Source organism: Octopus bimaculoides, chromosome 10, assembly GCF_046866305.1.
Source record: "Octopus bimaculoides isolate indiv1 chromosome 10, ASM4686630v1, whole genome shotgun sequence".
Classification (NCBI taxonomy): Eukaryota; Metazoa; Mollusca; class Cephalopoda; order Octopoda; family Octopodidae; genus Octopus; species Octopus bimaculoides.
The window spans coordinates 85,945,636-85,969,482 of NC_142937.1; the positions used below are offsets into that span (position 1 = coordinate 85,945,636).

At 35.1% G+C, this 23,847-nt stretch overlaps 1 protein-coding gene across 3 annotated transcripts in view; it reads right to left on the minus strand.

Moving 5' to 3' along the window:
• Nucleotides 1–2,517: 2,517 nt before the first annotated feature.
• Nucleotides 2,518–23,847, minus strand: part of LOC106871332 (uncharacterized) — a 29,770-nt gene continuing 8,440 nt past the window's right edge. For all 3 annotated transcript variants that reach the window (XM_014917731.3, XM_089358930.1, XM_052971341.2), the window contains 7 exons: nucleotides 20,812–22,194; nucleotides 18,232–18,373; nucleotides 16,025–16,095; nucleotides 14,697–14,845; nucleotides 8,658–8,851; nucleotides 6,509–6,637; nucleotides 2,518–3,600 (listed from right to left, as the gene is read on the minus strand). In XM_014917731.3, coding sequence (XP_014773217.1) covers nucleotides 2,751–3,600; nucleotides 6,509–6,637; nucleotides 8,658–8,851; nucleotides 14,697–14,845; nucleotides 16,025–16,095; nucleotides 18,232–18,373; nucleotides 20,812–22,194 — 2,918 coding nt within the window. In that variant the 3' untranslated portion in view covers nucleotides 2,518–2,750. The remainder of the gene's footprint in view (nucleotides 3,601–6,508; nucleotides 6,638–8,657; nucleotides 8,852–14,696; nucleotides 14,846–16,024; nucleotides 16,096–18,231; nucleotides 18,374–20,811; nucleotides 22,195–23,847) is intronic.

Here is a 23,847-nt window from a genome sequence, read left to right on the forward strand (position 1 = left end):
AGGTTTGTGGCTAGTGACTTCAGACTTAGAGCTAAACAGACCTAGAAGTGAAAACTAGTCAAGATATTGAAATAATGAGAATTTAAAGATTCAGTAAATCGTCAGAAATTTAGAGCAGTACTATTTGAAATATTTGACAAAGAGAGAGGTGTATAACATAGGGGAGCTTTGGAAGTTCCTTGGGGAAAATTTATTGAAGGTAACAGATCAAATATGTGGCTGGTGCAAAGGGTGCCATGTGGTGGAACAGTGAAATGGACAGAGCCATTAAAGTGAAAATACATCAACTTCATGAGTCTGTAATTTCCTCTCTCTCTTATGCATCTTCTTTGTCTTGTAACAGTTAACGATATTCTCATTATACCAGTCAACGAGCATGACATTATCCTGCATTTCCTGATTGACAAGCACTAGGCCCATATATATTTTAATCATCTTATCAAATTTCGTTGATAGACCACCTACTTATCCAGCTTGCATAAATTTAATCATTCCAGTAACCATACTATTGTCAACTTGAATGACTGGTTCTTCAGCTGAGTCCATATATCTCCATTTTGGGTCAGCTTGGAAGAAGCCCCCTCTTTTTCACACATCCTTCACATTCAACATCCTGTCATTCTATAGCTCTATAGTAAGAGATTGTCTATCTACATGTGTGTGTGTAAGTATCTTACGTGTGTATTTACACACACACACACACACACACACACACACACATGTAGTGTCAGTAGCATAATAAAATGACCTTGTTCCATGCTGTAAAATGGTTGGCAGTGAAATGGACCATGCCAAACAAAAAGATAAATTAAATAAAAATCTCACCAGCTGCATATAAGTAACCTGTCTAAAAACACGATAACCTTGAAGAGTGAAGATTAGATACAGGGTAGAGAGTTCTATCTAATCAATCTGTTGAAGACCACCGCAAAATACACCTCATTCATGCTGTAAAGTGTTTTGCGATAGGAAAAGCATCCAGCTATGTAAACTAAAAACATGACATATACAACAAAACTGGTCAGTTCTCTTTGTTGCTGTGTGTCAGATAATAAAGGACCATGACAAATAAACATTGATAAAAGTTGCATTCATCGTCGATGTGATGTTTCATTGCCTGTTGAATAAAACATTAACTCAGCTTCCATTTCATTTAGAAATTTATGGCAAAGCAAATTGGGTTTAACCTTTCAATCAGCAATTAATGGTAAAATGGAGCAACTATTTCCTTGAACTAAATACACATGCACTCAAAGGATTTTTCAACGTAGGAACATATAATGCACATGTATATATATATAAATATATACACACACACACACATATATATATAAGTTCAAAAAGAAAACGACAAAAAAACAACGCGAGGACGTGATGTATATATATATATATATATACACACACACACACACATATATATATATATATATATATATATATATATATACACATGTGGATATATATACACATGTGGATATATATAAACAGGCACACAGAGACACACTCACATTATATATTATTATACACACATGTGCACACACACAGTTACAATATATATTACACACGTGCATGCACAGATACGGACACGCTATATATGTCCATAAATTAGTTGTCTCTGGTAAATTGAGTTCACAATGAATAAAAACAATTAGTCATCAGTGTAATTTTTATATACAAGTGTATTATTGACATTACATAGAAACACACACACTATATATATGCACACATACATACACATAACATTGTTATACACATTGCATTATTTGATTCATTGAGCTCACAATGAATAAAAGAGCAGTTAACCTTCAATAGAATTCGTGTAATGATGTCAAATTGTTGAATCCACCTCTAACAATTGTTGGAAGTATTCGGATGAGAGTTGGGAGGCTGTATACAGAATAAAAGCTTAGCAAAGCATGTGACAATGTTGTTTGGGGAGCAGAATCTAAATAGTCTTTAAACTTTTTATTGAAATATTTGTAATGAAACATACAGTGCTTCAATAAATTAATTAAAAAAAGATTTGCAGAGATTTAGTAAAATAACTTGTCTGCAAAAAAGTGGGTGTTTAAGACAATGTCACACAAAGATTTTAAATAGAATTTATAATAGGCACAGGAGTGGCTGTGTGGTAAGTAGCTTGCTTACCAACCACATGGTTCCAGGTTCATTCCCACTGCGTGGCAACTTGGGCAAATGACTGATACAAGTAAAGGAATAAAAGCATACCAGGACGTTCCGTACCACTAAACCAAGTAGGTTCTCTGAATATGTACAATGTATTTTAAGACTAAATAGTAACTCTGTTTACATAACGAAGATATTTTGGTTGAATTATATGGTTATTGGTTTTACATGTCTTTCTATATTCTACAACTGTCACAATATAAAAACATTTCTCATGGCACCAGCACACAATTTACAGATGCTTACATTTTTTTAGGTTTCCCTTGAATTTTTCACGGGTCCAGCTAGTAGTAGTAGTAATAATAATAATAATAATAATAATAATAATAATAAAAATAATAATTTTTTATTTTTACAAGATTAAAAAAAATATATTTCATTTAGTGTATACAAAGTCCATAAACCAGCGGCAATGACATATGTGGGGGTAAACTTGATAAGTAGGTGGACAGTTGAAAAAATTAGCTAAATTTTAGGTTCACTTTATTTCACAGTCGAGTTAAAATATTGTTTTAAATTAAATTTAAAAAAAATACAAACAGCAGCAATGATTTCTTAAAATGCTATTTACTCTCCTTAATAGATTGTTCTAGCTGTGCAATGTCAGCATCCAAAGATGCTAAGCCATTTCGGAAGTTCAGTATATCTGCATTCAATGAAGAGTCTGTATTGATAGTGTACTGAGATAGATTTGAAACCGTCTCCTCATCGTCTATATTATGATAATCATTAGTATTGTTGGTCTTATGTTTCTCATCAGAATCACAACAAATTTCTTTGACTGGTGAAGAAGTTACTATGTTCTTTAGAACAACAGAGAGTGGTTGAGCCCTTTCAGCTTCGTAATTACTAATAGATTTGCTATCAGCACCAACCAGACCATTCAATGCTTTTGCCCTGGGATATTTCTGAAAATAATCAGTAATGCTGGCTCTTGAATCATTACTAATTTCCATTTTGTTCTGAGAGTCAAAGGAATGTTCTAATTTACTACTGAGACAGGAAACATTATCTCTATCAGGCTTGGACTGTTGGTCATTATCTTTCAAAGCAAGAGAATCTTTAGTTTCCATCTGATAATTGTAAAGTCGGTTCTGTTGATCGATTTGTTCTCTGGACTCAAACACAGGACAGTGTGGAAGTTCAAAACCATTTACGCTGATATCTCCCGGCTGGTTGTGTTTAGGAGAGTTTGCCAAAGCATTTGCACTTCCAGCAGGATTCATTACTGAGTTGCTGGTGCCGGTCATTGTTTTCCACAAGGCTTGCAACCTCTGGTCAACTGACTGTTCAGAAGCAGATCGCTTTGGTGTAACATTAGAGGAATTCTCTTTGCCAGTGTCAACATTCGAAGAAACTTTCTGTGATTCAGCTAACATCATTCTTGAATTGGAACAGGCACTTAACATAGAGCTGAATAAAAAAAAAAAACAGAATGGTAGCGAGTAGAAATTATTAACTCAATATAAATGGAACATTTTATAATACACTAACAGAAATACCCGGCGTTGCCCGGGTTAAAGAGAATAATGAAATCTAAAAACGCCGTCTAGACTACGCATCATCTTTATATATAGAGATGTATATACACATACGCACCCAAACACACGTATATATATGTATATCAATATAAATATATGAAAGTCAATGAAGTTTCGTAAAAGAAGGTGATCATGTACATACTTTCTTGCTGTTGTGATTATAACACCTCATTGTAAACTATGTTCCTTGTTTTCCCTTGTGGAGCATATACAAATAGGTTTTTTGTTGCTGCCCACTCTTGAGCAGCCAACATACAGTTGTCCATGTGAGAAGCAGGGCTCTTCCAAGAGAAGACCAGCTACAGACAGTGTTTGACCCTGATATTTGTTTATGGACATGGCAAAAGTCACACGAAGGGGGAATTGTAGTCTTCTGAATGTAAAAGGAATGTCTGCTCCTGATGGAGTAAGAGGAATTCTTGGAATAAAGACGTCATCCCCTTTTGCACATCCAGAAAGAATGGTAGCCTCGATAACCGTGTGACATCATTTTCTAAATAATGCTCATCTGTTATGTTCGGGTTAAAATTTCATCAACATCAAAAATATATGAATTTTCATGGGAGTTATGGCCGTTATGCAAAGAATATAATTTCCAAATTTCATAAAGATCCATTCAGTACTTTTGACGTAGTTTTGGATAAGAAAACAAATGACTAATGTGTGTGTTTGTGTGCATGTGTATGTGTGTGTGATGGGTGTATATATGTATAGATATCTGTATGCATGTATATATGTATATATGTGTACATATTACATGTACATCTATATATATATATATACATCTACACATATGTATACATATACATGTATGTATAGATCTATATATACATATACGTGTACATCTATATGTATACATATACATCTCTCTCTTTCTCTCTCTCTTTCTCTCTCTCTCTCTCTGAAAGTATCTGTCATTACAGTATCGAAATGGTGTACATATACATGTATATGTATACATATACATCTCTCTCTCTCTCTCTCTCTTTCTGTCTCTCTCTTTCTCTCTCTGTGAAAGTATCTGTCACTACAGTATCGAAATGTGATTGTTTCAGTTAGTGGAATAGTTTCATTTTTAAAGTGAAAGTATTTGACATGAGTGTTTTTGTTTCACTTTTGACACGTAATACTTAAATAGTGGAGGAGATATTATGTTGCCGTGTGCTCGAACTCTGCAAGAAGTTAATAATTTTTTTTGACTAAAACACAACTGGAACCCTAAGTAAGGCATGTGTAAAATTTGAATGAAATTGGTTGCGTAGTTCTCGAGTTTTAGGGATTCACACAGACAGACAGACAGACAGACACACATTCTCATTTTTATATATATAGATATAAAAGATATGAACCACAAAATTAGTTCTGAATACATTTTGATATCAAACAAACCTCTACAATAACCAAAATGACAAATTTTTCAAAACTTTTTTTTTAAGCTGACATCTAATTAGCATATTTTGGTGTTAATCTTAAAATATAACAACACTCATAGTGATTGCCTTTCAGATTAGAGATAGATGTAAGAAATGTTAACCTAAAAAGTTTGTAATAAAACCCTGGTTGAAACCACTGGTCAATAAACTTAAGACAGTAGCAACTAACTTTGTTAAATTTCACAACAAAATAACACTAAACAAAATCGAATTTATCCTTTCTGATGAATAATACCAAGCTAACCTACAAAAATGACCTCTGTGAACATAAATAGGCCAAAATAATGCTAAATAAAATTTTAAAGGGACAGAATTGTTTTCTTATTCAAACCAGGCTTAAAATTACAAGTTACCATAATTACAGTATATATTCCATTGTTTTAATGTCCACTTTTGTATGCTCTTACATGTGCTGGATAGAATTTTGAGGAGGTGTAATTTCTACAGCCAGATTCCCTTCCCATCACCAAATCTCACATGTTTCCAGGGATGGAAATATTTCCCCAGAATCAGACATGTTTTTTTGAAGAAGACTGGGGAATGAAGGACACTGCTTGCATGACAGACATTTCTTTCTAATTATCACAGTCAAGGCAAGGAGACAATAACACCCCCAACCCACAGTCACAAATGCACACACACACAAACAGTTTCCACTAACTAATTACAAGCACAAGCTATTAGTCAGGTCAAGGCTATAGTAGAAGACAGTTGCTCAAGATGCCACATAGGACTGAAACCATGTAGTTATGAAGCAAACTTCTTGACCAGAGGCCTGCACTTACACTATGTAAACAGTATATTGTCAGTTGAACACTTGTTCAAGCAGAGCTAATTAAAATGCTATCAATCATGTTTTCTAACAGCAGCCATTGTAAGCCATACATGTGCTTCTAGGTCTGACATTTCATAAATCATGCCATTTATTCTAGATGAGTAACATTTATCTACAGGAAAGTTCAGTGAACTGAGAAATGTATACAGGTGAGCTAGAAAAGTAGTTGAACAAAGACTGGCCAATGTGTACATGAGGAATGGCTGCACTGGTTGTAGACGTGTAATGTAAATTAATGACACTTGCTAGGAGAACGAGGAAGTGGTGTACCAGAGCAGTAAGCCTGAGAAAGAGGAAGGATAATGTAGAAACAAGTGATGAAGTTTAGCTCTCATGGAGTTGGAGCTTTACATTAGAGAATCAAGAGGAGTAGTGAGGTGTCAACCAGCAAATATATATCCAATATGGACAAACAGTCAGTAAAACAATGAGGGATGAAATTCCTTTGAATGCTAACATTAAAAATACAAAAAAAAAAGAAAGAAGAATGAAATGACATTAACATAACTCACCTTGAACATTCAGGATCAGTTTCATGACAGAAAAGTTTAAAAAATCTTCCCAATGTATCTGTGCCAGAAGTGTTTCCACTTAAAGGGTCAATATTCTCCAATACACCTTGCATAGCTTTTCGGACAGAACTGGAATGAAATATAAATGAAAAGATAAAATGATTGCAAACTAATCTATTTAACAAAATCTCACTGACAAAATATGTTTGTGAAGCAACTATTTGGCAAAAATTCTATTTGAATTCTATTGACCAAATAGCTGATTCAACCTTAAACACGACTTTTGCTAAAATGGTAGCTTAATTCTATACTTAGATCTTCTGTGCTGTGAGATAATTAAGGCAGCAAGCTTCCTCTAGGATAGTCTATCTGCCAGTTCTTTCCTCTCCTATCCAAATGGTCTTCACACATTTGAAGTCTTCCTAAAATAGCCAACACCAGGTGTTCTTAGGTAGTGCCTTTTTTCATTTTCTTCTTCCAATATCCATGTTATTGCAGTCTTTGCATGCTGAGTGACTGGCTGGTACAAAATGTGACATGCCAGGCAAGACTGATATGGCACCATGATGTTCTGAAATGGTTGGGATTTACTTAGCAGACAAATGTCTTTAAACGTAATTCTATCTCACCAGCACTCATAATACTAACACTAATTTTGGCACTAGGCTACCAATTTGAGGGGAGGGATAAGCTGATAACATTGACCCCAGTATTTGATTGATACTTTATCAATCCTGAAAGGATAAAAACTGAAGTTAACTTCAGTAGGATTTGAACTCAGAATGTAAAGAACTGAAAGAAAGGCTGTTAGGTATTTTGTCTGGCTGCTAATGATTTTTAATAATAATAATAATCATTTCTACTATCGGCACAAGGCCTGAAATTTGGGGGGAGGAGAATAATTGATTACATCAATACCAGTACTTGACTTGTTCTTATTTCATTGAGCCCAAAACATTGAAAGGTAAAGTTGACCTTGGTGGAATTTGAACTCAGACTGTAAAACCAGAAGAAATACCTGCTAAACATTTTACCCAGTGTGCTTATGATTCTGCCAGCTCACCTTACTAATGATAATAATAATAATGTTTAAAATTTCAACACAAAGTCAGCAGTTTCTGAGGAGGGGAAAGTCAATTACATCGACCCCAGTTTTCAACTGGTAATTATTTTATCAATCCCCAAAAAGACGAAAGGCTAAGTTGACCTCAGACTGACGAGATGCTGTTAAGCATTTTGTCTGGTGTGCTAACAATTCTGCCAACTCACCATGATAATAAAAATTAAAAGGGTAAAGATCCTCTTTGGTCATGAATTATCATAGGATTGCATCTAGAAAGTTACCCTCTGAGGCACACGTCCAAGCAAGGTTGTTTATGGAAGACCAGCAGTTGCCCATGCATACCAGCCTCCCCGATCCATGCCACCAATGTTATCCAAGGAGAAGGCAAAGGCCGATACACCTTGGTACTAGTGATGTCATGACTCATTTCTATGGCTGAGTGGACTGGAGCAATGAGAAATAAAGTGTCTTGCTCAAGAGGACAACACATACCCTGGTCTGGGAATCAAACACACTAACGCAGGATTGTGAGCCTGACACTCTAATCACTGAGCTGTAATTGTAATAATAATGGTTTTAAAAAGCAGTAGATATAGATTTTATCCCTTTCATATAAATGTAGCATAGTTGTCTCAACTCTTCAATAGTTAAAACTGACACATAAGAAACAGGACTATAATAGAAACTAATATGTAATAAAAAAAAAGTTGTATTAGTGAATGGCAACTATTTAAATTTTTCTAGCAAGTAAAGAGAACAACACTGGACAAATCTTGGTATTCTTTTGATGCAGGCTCAGCAAAGCATAGCCTGCATCATACTTGTCAAAGTACAGATCAAATAATCACTGCATACAAAATTGTATATTTGCATAGGAAAATAAAATTAAGAGATTAAATATTTTCATTAATGCCATCATACACACACTCCAGATATGCCTCAAACCTTGTTGCTAATCTCTGGTTCAACCAGCATCAGTCAATACTCCTGGTGTACTTTCAGACAGTGCAAACACACACACACACATGCACATGCACACAATCATATCGGCCATTTTTTATTTTCACATTTTTCATGATGACTCACTGTAGAACACCATGCAAGTTGGATATCTCTCTGTCTCTCTGTTCAACTGTGAGCTGCAAAATGTGATTCTTCTTCTCAGAAACGTCCAGATTATGAACATTCTGTGCTAGTTGGTCTTTAACTTCCTGGATTGTTTTTGACAACACCTGATTCTCTTCCCAGTTTTTTAGCCTCATGTTCAGTTGAGAATTATCCTGTTGAGGAAGAAAATACACAAAGTATAAGAGACGTTATTTGCTTTGGGCTTTAACCACACCTGACAATGAAGCTTAATACACAAGGTTATTTAATATTTCAGGCAGGGTGTTGTGCTGGAGAATGACATGCACAGCCTTAACCAAATACACCCCACTTTTCACTTTTAACTGAATGACCACTTGCAAACAGACTACACCCAATGTGTATTTTTTTTTTTAATAAATATATTCAGTTGAATGCAAGAAAACTTTTTTTTGTTTGAAACTTTATATGGTTTGTGGTCACCATTATAGTTTAAGCCTAGGACAGTACTGAATCCCCAATACATTGGTATTTATTTCATCAATACCTTGGTACATCATCAGTCATGTTTCTGCTCTCTGACAACACTATGTCCAGCTCATTCTAACCTCAATACATATCTCAAACATATTTTCAAAAATATCTAAGCAGTGTACCTAGTTTAAATATAAGTACATTATCATATATTATTATTATCATAGGATAGAAAAGCTCCATATTTTCTGACAAAGGGATAGCTATTCATTTAAGTTTGCTTTGCAATTGCACTACGTGTCATCTTGAGCAAGTATCTTTTACCAAGGCCTTGGATTAACCCATTCCTTGTGAGAGAAACTGAATCAATAGGAACTATGTGGAAGTCCATTGCATTGACTGTACCTGTAATTGAAAGGGTCAACCTTGTCCCTCACTGTATCATGTTGATCTGCCTGAGGAATACTTTAAGAGTACAAAGGTTTTTGGAATACTCAACCACTTATACCACAATTCAAACAACTACAATACTCATTGATGAAATCAATGGAGATCCAGTTAATCTTTATATTTCCAAGAAATAGAAAACATCATGTTGTAATATTCATGCTTCTTCTAAAAATCAACAGAGTAAATGAAGCCAATTGGCTTCACCAAAAACCGAGCCAGCATTCTGTTCACTCGGAACTTAACGCTTAATCTATGTTGTGTGCGTGCTTGTTTGTCACTAGAGGGAAACTTACAGGGAAGTCGTCAAAAATGTTAAAGTATGTTCAAATATAACAATCTAACAGGCAATTACTTAATTCTTCCTTGAATATTTACAGTGAGATCAAAATAAATACAAATAGTATTTAATCAATACCGTATGGCAGTCTGGAAAATTGTTCCTTAAAATGCCATTAAGTCTGAATTTAGCTTGCCTGTTAATAACTATGTTAATTACTAAAGAAAATATCATTAGGGCAAACATGGTGGAATATCAGACTAAATACCTTCTGGGATTAGCATACGTTCCTTTATGTTCTAAGTTCAAATCCTGTTGGCTATTAAGAACTGGATGGTTATTAAAAGCTGGCTGGCTATTATGAGTCTGTTGTTTCATATTTTATTTATTCTAGAGTATTTGCAACAATATCAAAAATAAAGAGAAACCAACAGCAAAGTCTTTATGTGTCACCGGCACAGGAGACAGTCAGGCAGCACTGGTATTGGCCATGCTCGAATGGTGCTTTTTACATGCCTTTATCAATATTTAGCAGAAGTAACAGAGTGACTCAAGGTCCAAGAGCTACATGCACTGAATGAACAAATCTATCAGACTTAGAATCACTCTGTTACTTCTGCTAAATATTTTTATATATATATATGTATATATATATATATATATATATATATATATATATATATCATCATCATCATCATCATCATCATTGTTTAACGTCCGCTTTCCGTGCTAGCATGGGTCGGACGATTTGACTGAGGACTGGTGGACCGGGAGGCGACACCAGGATCCAATCTGATTTGGCAGAGTTTCTACAGCTGGATGCCCTTCCTAATGCCAACCACTCTGGGTGTTTTACGTGCCACCGATATATATATATATATATATATATATATATATATATATATATATATATATATATATATAAAATTTCCAAATTTTAATTAATTTGCTTGCGGGAAGGACTGCTCCAACGAAGTTGCGTATCGTCCTTGTTTTCGAAACACGGAATAGATGGAGCAGGGACAACTGAAGAAGGGAAATATTCTTTATGTTGCATGTCTAGTTTCTCTGTTTGTCTTCTTTGTTGTTTGAAAAACAAGTTCGTTTTCTGTCTTCGTCTTTATGTTTTCGTTTCTCATTGTGTTTAACGTTTTTTGTGATGTCCTGTACCTATATATGCTTGTAATGTATACATATAGATGTCGGTATGTACATATATGTATGGATATATGCATATAATTATATATTATTTATATGACAGGCTTCTATAGCAATATGAAATATATATGTACGTAGACACTGATTTGAGATAAAAAGATAAAGAAGAGCACAACTTGTCAACTGACCGACTAATATTACTATTATCACCAGCTGTAATAGTTTTATAGTTTTGCACTGGTGGTAAGGGGGGAGGGAAGAGACAGAAGGGGAGAGAGAGAAAAAGTAATCAAACTTAATTGTAATTCACTGAGAAGAGAGGATGGGAAGCAAACATCACATTTAACACACAAAGTTTCTCTATTATAGACATTCATTATCGAAATATAGGTTTGTAAGACTGGCAAAACTGTGAGGGAGCATGTGTACTCACTGGACATTTACTCTCGTGGAGACAAGTATACTTCTGTGAGAGACACATAAATACACTCACTTATCTGAGAGTATTTATGTAACACAAATATTCACACATATACATACACACGAGCACGCTCATGCACAAATACCCAACATATACACACACAAAAATTGAAAATAATCCTTCAGTTATTGTTAAAGGATAACAGTGCCATCTGATTGAAGGATGTATTTGTAGTTAATGTCCAGTCTTAGAATACTCAAGGCTCATTAATCAATATGGAACTTGATTAATCTTCGTATACCAGTAATTAGAGCAATAAAAGAATAAAGCAATAAGTAGTATACCCTTTTGTATTCTGATAAACAAGCAATCCCTTCAAAATATTATGGACAAATATATACATACTACAAATAGCCATTCACACATACATAGACACATACAATTATACATAGTCCATCAACATATATGTGTGTGTGTATATATAGATATATATATATACACACGCACACACACACATATATAGACAGACAGACAGACAGACAGATAGATAGATAGATAGATAGATAGATAGATAGATAGATAGATAGATAGATAGATAGATAAATAGATAAAGAGTAGATAGATAGATAGAGAGATAGATAGATAGAGAGATAGATAGATAGATAGAGAGATAAATAGATAAAGAGTAGATAGATAGAGAGATAGATAGACAGACAGACACACAGACATAGATATAGAGCATACAGATGCCAAACCAAATCTCAATACTTCAAAAACAAACAAAGGAAGCCGTCATCACTTTCCAGCAACCACTAGCATCTCCAGATCCATTCAATGGAATATACAAATGACAAATAATAAGACAAGGATTAAATGATAGGCCAGATTCTAAAGGAAATTTATTACATTAATAGAAAGATGTTATTATAGGTTAATATCAAGGCGGCAGAGATAGCAGAATTGTTAGCCATCTGGGCGAAATGCTTACTTTTTTTTTTTACTCTTTTACTTGTTTCAGTCATTTGACTGTGGCCATGCTGGAGTACCACCTTTTAGTCGAGCAAATCGACCCCAGGACTTATTCTTTGGAAGCCTAGTACTTATTTTATCGGTCTCTTTTGCTGAACCGCTAAGTTACGGGGACGTAAACACACCACCATCGGTTGTCAAGTGATGCTGGGGGGGACAAACACAGACACACAAACTTATACACACATATACATATATATATATACATATACATATATACGACGGGGTTCTTTCAGTTTCCGTCTACCAAATCCATTCATAAGGCTTTGGTCGGTCCGAGGCTATAGTAGAAGACATTTGCCCAAGGTGCCACGCAGTGGGAATGAACCTGGAACCATGTGGTTGGTAAGCAAGCTACTTACCACACAGCCACTCCTGCTTAGCAGTATTTTGTCTGCTGCTACGTTCTGAGTTCAAATTCCACCAAGGTTGACTTTGCCTTTCACCCTTTCAGGGTTGATGAAATAAGTATTAATTACACACTGGGATCGATGTAATCAACTAGCCCCCTTCCCCACCAAAAAAATTTTCAAGGCCTTGTGCCTGGAGTAGAAATAATTATTGGTTAATATCCACTTTTCTATGCTTGCATGGATCAGACGGAGTTCGTTGAGGTAGATCTTCTGTAGCCGGATACCCTTCCTGTCACTCACCCTCACCTATTTCCAAGCAAGGTGATATTTCCCCACGGCCAGATATGATTTTCATGGAAGACTGGAAAGAAACAGTTTCATCTGTATGGCAGTGATGCTCATTTACAACCATCACATGATGCCAAGTCAAGCACACATACACAACAGGCTTCTTTCAGTTTCTATCTACCAATTCACTCACAAGGCTTTTGGTGAGCCTGGGGTTATAGTAGAAGACACTCGCCCAAGGTAACATACAGTGAGACTGAACTCAAGGCCATATGGTTGAGTGCTGTAGATTAACATCACCATCATCATACAAGCATTGTTGTTCATTTCCAGTGTTCTTTGAGAAATATGTCTAGTTAAGAGGAAATATAGCCTTGCTAGCAAAACAGCGAGGGTTGGCAACAGGAGGAGCATCTAGCCATAGAAAATCTACCTCAATAAATTGTATCTGATCCTTGCAAGCATGGAAAAGTTGACATTAAATGACAATGACCATCATGATGATGGAATATAATATATGACTTATTTCTTTTGAACTATTTTTTTTCTCTTATATATATATTTTTTGCTAATCCATCTACTTTTTTGATTTCCGTATCTGTACAATCTGATATTCAAAGCACGTATTTCTATATTATTTTAACAGTATATGATGCATGTGTGCGAACTGCCATAATACATGGCAGTGAAACATGCTGAGGACATGCGTAAGCTTGCAAGGAATGAAGCGAGTATGCTCCGTTGGATGTGTAATGTCAGTGTGTATACAGGACAGAGTGTAAGTACCCTGAGAGAAAAGTTGGACTTAAGAAGCATCAGATGTGGTGTGCAAGAGAGACGAGTGCGCGGGTACAGTCATGTTTTTCAAATGGATGAGGACAGCTGTGTTTGACTTGAAATTAATCAATAATGACTGAAGAATTGAGGCTTCTATGAAATGAACAGACTTTAGCCTTATGTGAACTAAAGAAGTTCACTTTTCTCTCCTTTATCCAAACGTCAGCAACGCCTACAGACTTACCAATGCAAACTGGGTGTACCATGGCCTGCTAAAGTCCTGAACATTTTGTAATTGTGTGTGTGTGTGTATGTGCGTAGTGGTGGTTGTTTGGCTCTAAATCAGCCTCCTGATAAAGCAGACCAACAACGAAAGGTGTTCCAGCCATTAGCATCTAGTTAGGTTTTCAGATCTAGGACTACATTATTTCTGCTACCTTAAAAAAGTAAAAAGACACATAGGATAATGTAAGGGTGGGGGAATACTTAAAGGACAAAAAAATGAGACAGTCATGATTGGAATGCTATGTCTTCAATTAGAGGTTTGCTTAATCAGAGTTAACCTGAAGCTAAACAAAAAGCAATCATCATCAACTCATTACGTACCATATCACCTAGACTGCCACCACCATGCATCACTAACAACACTATATCACCCCCATTATCAATTGACACCACTTCCATACCATATCACCATCATCATCATCAAACCATCACCACACCATGACTATCACTATACACCCACCACCACCACCACCACCACCACCATCATCCTTGCCAACAATAGAAGAAGGAGTCATTAACTAACTTACCCTTTTACCAAGGTCCTTCACCAGGTATTCTTGTTCATTCTTCAGATCCTTAATTACATGTTCGTGGTGATGCAACTGCAACTGGTTCTGTAATTTCTCTTCATCGACATGTTTCTCCAAAGTTAAAAGCTGAAGCTGAAGTTCCAAGACTGTTGCAAATTGATGTTTAAAAACCAATATCAATGTTCTTATTAATCACTGACCAATATTGTCTTTGATACTATCATAAAAGCATAGGAAACAAATCTGGATATGTCCCAGTTCTAGTCCCCCATCAGCAAAGCATAAACTTCACCATCACGACCAAAGAAGTAAGGAGAGAATTACTAAAGAAATAATAAAAATGTACAGTTGAAGGTGGAAATAAATAGAAATATTTAGAGAATAAATTACTCTTTCAAGATCATTAAATATGTTAAGTTAATGTTAACACATTTGATGCAGGGAGCATTATACATGTTAACTACAAGAAATACAGCACAAGATTAGTTAAGGATTTTCTGAATTATAACAATTTACAGGACCAGTATTTATCCCCAATTTCTCTTCAGACTGCAAAATCAATAACTGATTAATTTTACAAAAGGCTGCTGCTTCTACTTACAGCAGAGATCTTAATACCAAGGTAGTGTTTGCTTACAGCTAGATAGACTTAGAGTTCAGTGTTATGGCTATGGATGAAGTCCAATGCCAATCACAAAATATAGACTGTTACTCTTTGATTGTAAAACACACTGTACCACCCTGTGGCATAGTCTTCTAGCTTTTTCCACTGTGCAGTACAAAGTGCCAGACAATGAAGGAGACTGGGCAATGTTGAGAGTAAAGTGTCTTGGTTGTGTATGCTCTGTATTTTCATAATATGAACTTCAATGTTTGGGTTACTTGTCTGGTAACTAAAAGACTCAACCATCTGCAGCACTTATATTCTTTTACCAATTTCAGCTATTAGATTGCAGCATGCTGAAATACCGTTTTCAAAGATTTTAGTTGATTGCACCACCCCAGTACTCATTTGAATCTGATACATACTTTATTGATTGATTTACCAAATAATTAAAGTAACCTATTTATTATTATTATTTTACATTTTAATATTATTTTACACCTGTCTACACAGGCAGACATTCACAAATACACACACAAAATATATTTCAACACAGTTTCTAGTTACCAAATCCCATGTACAAAGCATTGGTCATCTTAAGACTATATAGTTAAAGACTTTTTCCCAAAAGGTCATATAAATTTTGTGACAGTAAAGCTAACTTCTTAACTACACAGTTTCTATGCCTGCACTTATATAATTAATCTCAGAAAATATTAACTTTCACGTCTATGGTCTTCCTCCATCTTCTTTTCCACTTGAGCCTTCTCTTCAGCAAGCATCCTCAAACTCCTGCAATCACAAACAAAATAATAACTCATAACCTATATTACAAGGCAAAGTGAACAAAACCTTACATCAAGTATAACTATGAATATAAATGTGTAGTAAATAAGATACTGGTGATGATTGTTGTTAATTACTCCCGAAGATAAATTTAGCAGATATATAATTAAAGGCATCCCAGCCATGAGCATGCCTTGCTTTTTAACAGTGTAGTTTTTAGTTTATAAAATGGAGGATATGATATGCATGAGATTTAGCTGCTATTTCCAGCATCTCAATCAACCATAGAGAATTTCTCTCTGGATATCAATACCTCAATATTGAATAGCTTTTGGTTTTATTTTGACAAAATATTTTAAGAAAATTGAAAATGATGTTTATATGGTTCTTCAAATCTGGCCTCACATTTTTATAGCACTGCCAAAGTGTTATGAAGAGGAGTCTTCCTCTTCACAAGGGCCAGAAAGACTTCACTTCTTAGCTGTTACTAGCATTACATTTACACTGGAGTATAGCTCCAATATCTAAGACAGTGTTTGCATACACACACATCCCAGATCACTTCCAAACGAAGACCATTTGGTTGATTAGCATAGACCTACTCATTCATTAACACACAAGGAAGTCTCTACAAAGTCAATCGAACTGCTAGAAACAGCAGTCAAATCTCCCTCAAATCACACCACCTTAAAAAGGAAAGGACACATTAAATAAGGTAATCCTACGTAACCCTGAAAAAGCAAGGAAGTCACAACTGGTATGTCACTGATCACGTCAGTCAACTCAATCAGGGATTACAGGGGGCCAATCAACGACACTGACTTCTGTTTTTACTGCAATAGCTACTGCTCCCTTAGACTAACATGATATATGCTGCTCTCCGACTCAGCCCTCCTGTTGCACCAGCTCTCATCCTTTTTAATGCATTCACCACCACCACCACCACCACCACCACCACCACCACCACCACCACCACCACCAAACTACATTCGCCAAACTCAGATCCTACAAGCCATTCAGCACTTTACTGAATCCTTCTTCCCTAAGCTGAAACCCACCTCTGGAATTACTTCCATGCAGGAACCAACTTACAAAGTTCAAGCTGAACATCAACTAGATAATTCTCACTAATTTGGGAGGACGTACAAAAGTCAGAAGCACTGACACTCCACTTCCAACCAATTAATACAACTTAAGAACAATAAAAAAAATTAAAAAATGAGGTGAACTAAATTTGAATTGGAATTAAAACCATGCTGTTCGCTGTAGAAATCAGGATGCTTGACAGGGAAAGCAAAAAACTATTCATGCAATTATGTAAATGAGTTGTACCTAAGCATGTATTTACATTTTAATGAGTCGTCTCTGCTATTTATGCTTGGCATCTTGATTTGGAGAAGTAAATGAATCTTAATGACTTGTTAAGTAACAATGAGACCAGTAACTTAATCCTCATCGAAGTCCCCAATAAACACCCACATGGGACCCAATTTCATAGCAAGACAAATACATTTGAATATTACCAAGTTATTTATTTCTAAACATTGTAGTTGACCAAGTAGATGAGGCATTGGTCTACTAATTAATAAGTGAACGGTTTGCATTTTATCAAAGGTGCAGTACTGAGAAAATTTATCAAAGACTCTTAGAAAACTGATGGCTCAGTTGTTATAGTTTTAAATAGATGCCATGGTGATGTACAATTCACTCAGTAAGGACAGTTACTTTGTGATGGATGTTTAGTCTTAGCTCAATTCTGAGTCAGTAGAACGATGATCAAAGGTTTCCAATGTGACTATCATGGGCTGGACAAATGTTATTTTGATACATCGTTTTACAGTTGGATGCCCTTCCTTACACCAACCCTCATCTGTTTTTCAAGTAAGGGACAACTTACTCATCATGGCTTCAAAGCCATGAGGAGACCAGATGATTTGTTGACAGGACTGACAACACCATCATTTGCTGCTCTTTTGTATAAGTAATCACAGATGTAAGCAAACGCAAACACATTATTTATCATCATCATTGTTTAACGGCCACCTTCCAGAAGTGTGTATGAGTGGATCAAAAAGTTTTTAAATGGTTGGACAAGTGTGAAGCATGAAGAGGGTGCATACAGAAATTATAAATTAAACTTACTTGTGCAATCGGTTATTTTCTGTTCGTAATGGTTGTAAAGCTAAACAAAATTCAGTCTGAAGGTCAAAGGTATCTTGAAGCTGAGGCAATGTATTTACAAGGTCTTCTAACTGATTCACCATTCGAATAATTTCACGGTGATCTAAACATTTTAATAAAAAAAAAAAGAATTATAATTAAACATTAAAATAGAGTTCAAATCCCACCAAGTTCATCTTTGGTTTTCCCACTTCCAAAATCAATAATATAAGTACCAAACAAGTAGTGATACAATTGACTTAAAACCCATCACAGCCACAGTCCAATAAGGAACCATTAAAATATCAAATATTAAATATATATATATATATATATATATATATATAGATAAAATTTTGTCCATTTTCAAGAGAAGTTGCTACTAGTTACATTTGATGTCTTCTTTGAACAGTCTGATGTCAGTTTACCTGGAAAGAAACAATGCAATTGTTAATAAATAAGAATTGAAATTAATGCATGCAAGAATTCACAGCTCTAGCATCACTTAGCCAATGAACTTTTCAGTCCACCTGTGTGTGTATGCATGCACATGCAGTTTTCCTTAAGCTCAAAGTCAACTTGTAAAAGAGAGTGGTAAAGTCAATTGAATAGACCCCAGTATATTACTGGTTCTTAGTTTATCAATGCCCATAAGGATAAAAAGTAAAGTTTAAATAGCATTAAACTGTGAAATAACTTGCGGTTTTTTTTTTTATGACACTCTCATCACTCATTGGCTTAAGACAGTGAGATTTAGCCCAGATCAGTCCTGACCCAAAACACCCAGAATCAAAATCATTCCAGCCATAGCCATCATGTTTTATACTCAATGTACCTAACACAACAATGTCCATTCTTTAAGATGGTTATTATTATTTAAAGCAGGCTGGGTAACTACATAGCGGTTCTTTTGTTGGCTTGTGTAGTAACTTAGTGCTTTATCTATATATATAAAAATGAGAATGTGTGTCTGTCTGTCTGTGTGAATCCCTAAAACTCGAGAACTACGCAACCAATTTCATTCAAACTTTACACATGCCTTACTTAGGGTTCCAGTTGTGTTTTAGTCAAAAAAAATTATTAACTTCTTGCAGAGTTCGAGCACACGGCAACATAATATCTCCTCCACTATTTAAGTATTACGTGTCAAAAGTGAAACAAAAACACTTATGTCAAATACTTTCACTTTAAAAATGAAACTATTCCACTAACTGAAACAATCACATTTCGATACTGTAGTGACAGATACTTTCACAGAGAGAGAAAGAGAGAGACAGAAAGAGAGAGATGTATATGTATACATATACATGTATATGTACACCATTTCGATACTGTAATGACAGATACTTTCAGAGAGAGAGAGAGAGAGAGAAAGAAAGAGAGAAAGAGAGAGAGAGAAAGAGAGAAAGAGAGAGAGATGTATATGTATACATATAGATGTACACGTATATGTGTAGATGTATATATATATATAGATGTACATGTAATATGTACACATATATACATATATACATGCATACAGATATCTATACATATATACACCCATCACACACACATACACATGCACACAAACACACACATTAGTCATTTGTTTTCTTATCCAAAACTACGTCAAAAGTACTGAATGAATCTTTATGAAATTTGGAAATTATATTCTTTGCATAACGGCCATAACTCCCATGAAAATTCATATATTTTTGATGTTGATGAAATTTTAACCCGAACATAACAGATGAGAATTATTTAGAAAATGATGCCACACGTTATCAAGGCTACCATTCTTTCTGGATGTGCAAAAGGGGATGACATCTTTATTCCAAGAATTCCTCTTACTCCATCAGGAGCAGACATTCCTTTTACATTCAGAAGACTACAATTCCCCCTTTGTGTGACTTTTGCCATGTCCATAAACAAATATCAGGGTCAAACACTGTCTGTAGCTGGTCTTCTCTTGGAAGAGCCCTGCTTCTCACATGGACAACTGTATGTTGGCTGCTCAAGAGTGGGCAGCAACAAAAAACCTATTTGTATATGCTCCACAAGGGAAAACAAGGAACATAGTTTACAATGAGGTGTTATAATCACAACAGCAAGAAAGTATGTACATGATCACCTTCTTTTACGAAACTTCATTGACTTTCATATATTTATATTGATATACATATATATACGTGTGTTTGGGTGCGTGTGTGTATATACATCTCTATATATAAAGATGATGCGTAGTCTAGACGGCGTTTTTAGATTTCATTATTCTCTTTAACCCGGGCAACGCCGGGTATTTCTGCTAGTGATAAATAAATATAAACAATTATTTCATAATGTTTTGCATAGTGAGCAATAGAATGCTGTACTATGATTTACATATTTTAATTACATATCATTATGCTCTAAGCTCAAATGCCACTAAGGACACACTGGACAATGTAATCCTAGATATGCAATGGATGGGAGTAATTACTAATGAAATGCCTTCAATCATATAATATACTCAATCAGAGCTGACCTGGGATAATCACGATTTTAGAAGTAAAATTTCACAGAAGTAAAAAAAATACATACTTGTAGATTTACAGGTTTCTTTTAATTCATTGATTATAAACTTAAGAGTTTTGGCTCCAGCTAAGGCTTCTACACTTTGCCACTGGAGATGAATATCATAGCCATTACTAGAACATCCATAAGTATTAGGATTCTCTTTACAGTTTATTCCTGGCATAGTCTGATGGTTTTTTGTGGTTTTACCTAAGGTATATTCTGGTGGACTTGCATTATCATTAAAACCATTCCTAACATTTCCCTGAGATCCTTTCAAAGATTTTCCAGCAGGATTTGAATTACCGGAAATTAAGTTATTAGAAGGAACAGTTTTGGGTTGATTAAGTTGTGAAGAATAGCCAGGTACATTGTTATCACGAACAGGCTCTTCAAAAGTTACTCCTACATTTGCCATACTTCCCTGAGATGGGTTTATAGGAGTGAAAAAATGATTAGAAACTGGTGATATGATTTGATGATTTGATATTGAAACAGGAGCTGATGGTTGTAGTTTGGTGTTTATTGTGTCTATACCTGTAAAAAATTGTTCTTTTGGCTGGCTTGTTTGAACAGTTTTATCTAAAAATATGGGACGTTCTGGAATCAGCTGAAGGGGTTCTTGAATTGGAATTTGGTGTTGTGTTTCAGCAGTATTTGTAGATTTAGCAGGATAATCTGGAAGTTTATAGTTGAGCAAATCAGGTGGGTAATATGTTGATTGTTCTTTAGTACATGAAGGAACTTGTCTTGAATCCAAATTTGGTGCATCTGATTCTGTTGAAATTAATGGGACAACTACAGGAATACTTTCTAAAACAGGTTTCTGAGCATTTGAAGATGTAATGCATTGACTTAGAGAATATGAAAGCTTCGTGGCATTTGAAGAAGCGTTTGCAGTGGTTTTCCACTCGTGTTTAGATGATGGTACAACAGGGTCAAATGCAGATTGGTTGTTTACAGTATCCAGCTTGGGCGACATTTTATTAACTTGGTGAACAGAGAAACTGTAAGCATTTCCATAAGATGGACTGGAAGAAGAAACTCCAATTCCCAAAGATGTTTTGGGATTTTCTACTTCAGAATGTGTTTTTTTCTTTTGTTGAACTGCATTATTTGTGATGTTTGTAGGAGATTTTTGTTTTCTAAGGATCTGGTCAGTTTTGCATTGCTTGGAAGTTACAGGCATCGCATGTGCTTTCTTAGTTTGCATCAGTTTCTTTGATTTCTGTCTCTCAGGTAGCAATTGCTTGCTTTGAGTATTAGAAGCAAGTCCATCATTAATTGTATCACAGTCAGTCCAGTTGACAGTTGTTAAAAATTTTTCAGGATCAGGTGTTGAGGTAGACAACATTCTATTGAACGGCACACTAGTTTTAATTGGGTGACCAACATAACGAAGTGGCTCAGCTGTGAAACAATAAAAAGATAAGATCAATAGATTTAATCAAAGAAAAGTCTAATTATGAACATCATGAAAATTGCATACATTTTGTCATATTGGAATATATAAATGGATTTAGAATAGAACATTTAACCACACAACGATCGACTTAAACATTTCTTTCCATACAATCTTTGAACTAATTCCATCTCATTAACATCATTTTTAAATGTCTGTCTGGATGTAAACAGGACAAACAAGTCCCTGATGTAAGCAGTGACAGTACTGTAAAATGAAGAGTATGGCAGTGTTTTTCGTTGTTGGATTCAATTTCACCCAAGAGAAAAGACACCAGCACTAATAGATTTATGCTCCAACTATGGGGGTGTACTTCTCATATCCTTAACATCATGGAAGCTGAATAAAAGTAATAGCCCACAGAGGTTCATAGAAGGTCATGTTGTAGAGGAAACCAGCCTTATACATCAAATTTCAAATTCTGTGAAAAATCAGATTATTCTTTCTTTCATTTGTTGTTAACAATAAAATAATCACAAGTTAGGAAACAGAAACCAAAATAATAATCAAATGAATAAGAACAAGATATATGTCCACTCTAATTCATCATCATCATTATCATTATTTAACATCTATTTTCCATGCTGGCATAGATTGGATGGTTTGACTGGATCTGGCAAACCTGAGAGCTGCACTGGTTCCATTGTCTGCTTTGGCATGGTTTTTATGGTTGGATGCCCTTCCTAATGCAACATCAACAAAAGCAGCCTAACTCATGATTTATCATGACACATGTTCGCAAACTTGTAGATGATTAGATATGGCTGACTGAATCAAACTGCTACATCACCAATAGTTATCTAACTAGCTCCAGGATGATGAACGGCAAAAATCAAACCTAGCAAAAACTGAACTCAGAATGTAGAAAATTGAAACTAAACAGTGTTTTTAGTCCAGTGAAGAAAGAAAAGTCAAAACCCATGGAAACTAGTGATGTTGGTGATCTGTGAGGAGGTTGCACTCTGATATTTCAGGTAGAAGACTTCTTTGAAGAAAAAAGGTGAGTTGGAAAGCCCTGAACTTCATTCACTCTTCCAGCACACTTTTCATTTCTTTAAAAGAGAGAACCCACCCTGAAATATCATATGAACTTCTGATTCTGCCATACTATCAGTGCTTTTCTTGTGATAATCCATTTAAACAGTAAATTATCCCTTTTTAAATATATTTCATATTTTGTAATGAGTCCAAGGATGGAAAGAACCCATAACCCTTTAGTCCATACTAAACTAAGGAGAGCTTGGTAAGGCTAATTCATTTGACATTTAGCATGCACTTTAATATGTTATTGTTGAAAGGAGGGAATCATTGGCAAAGAGCTTTTACTAGAAAGATGCAATTCCAAGGGGAAACGAATCCTTATTTGGCTTTACTTGGTCCTATGATTCATAGAGCCATCATATTTGTTTTTATTCTACATAATTCATTAATTAAATCGAAAGTAAAATAATGATCAAGTAAATATTATATATATGGAATTGGGGCATCATTAATGCAGTAATAAAATGCTTTATGGTATATAGTTATAGTCCTTTATGTTCTGAGTTCAAATCCTACAATGAACACCTTTATTTTTCAGCTTTCCAGGCCCTGTATAAAGC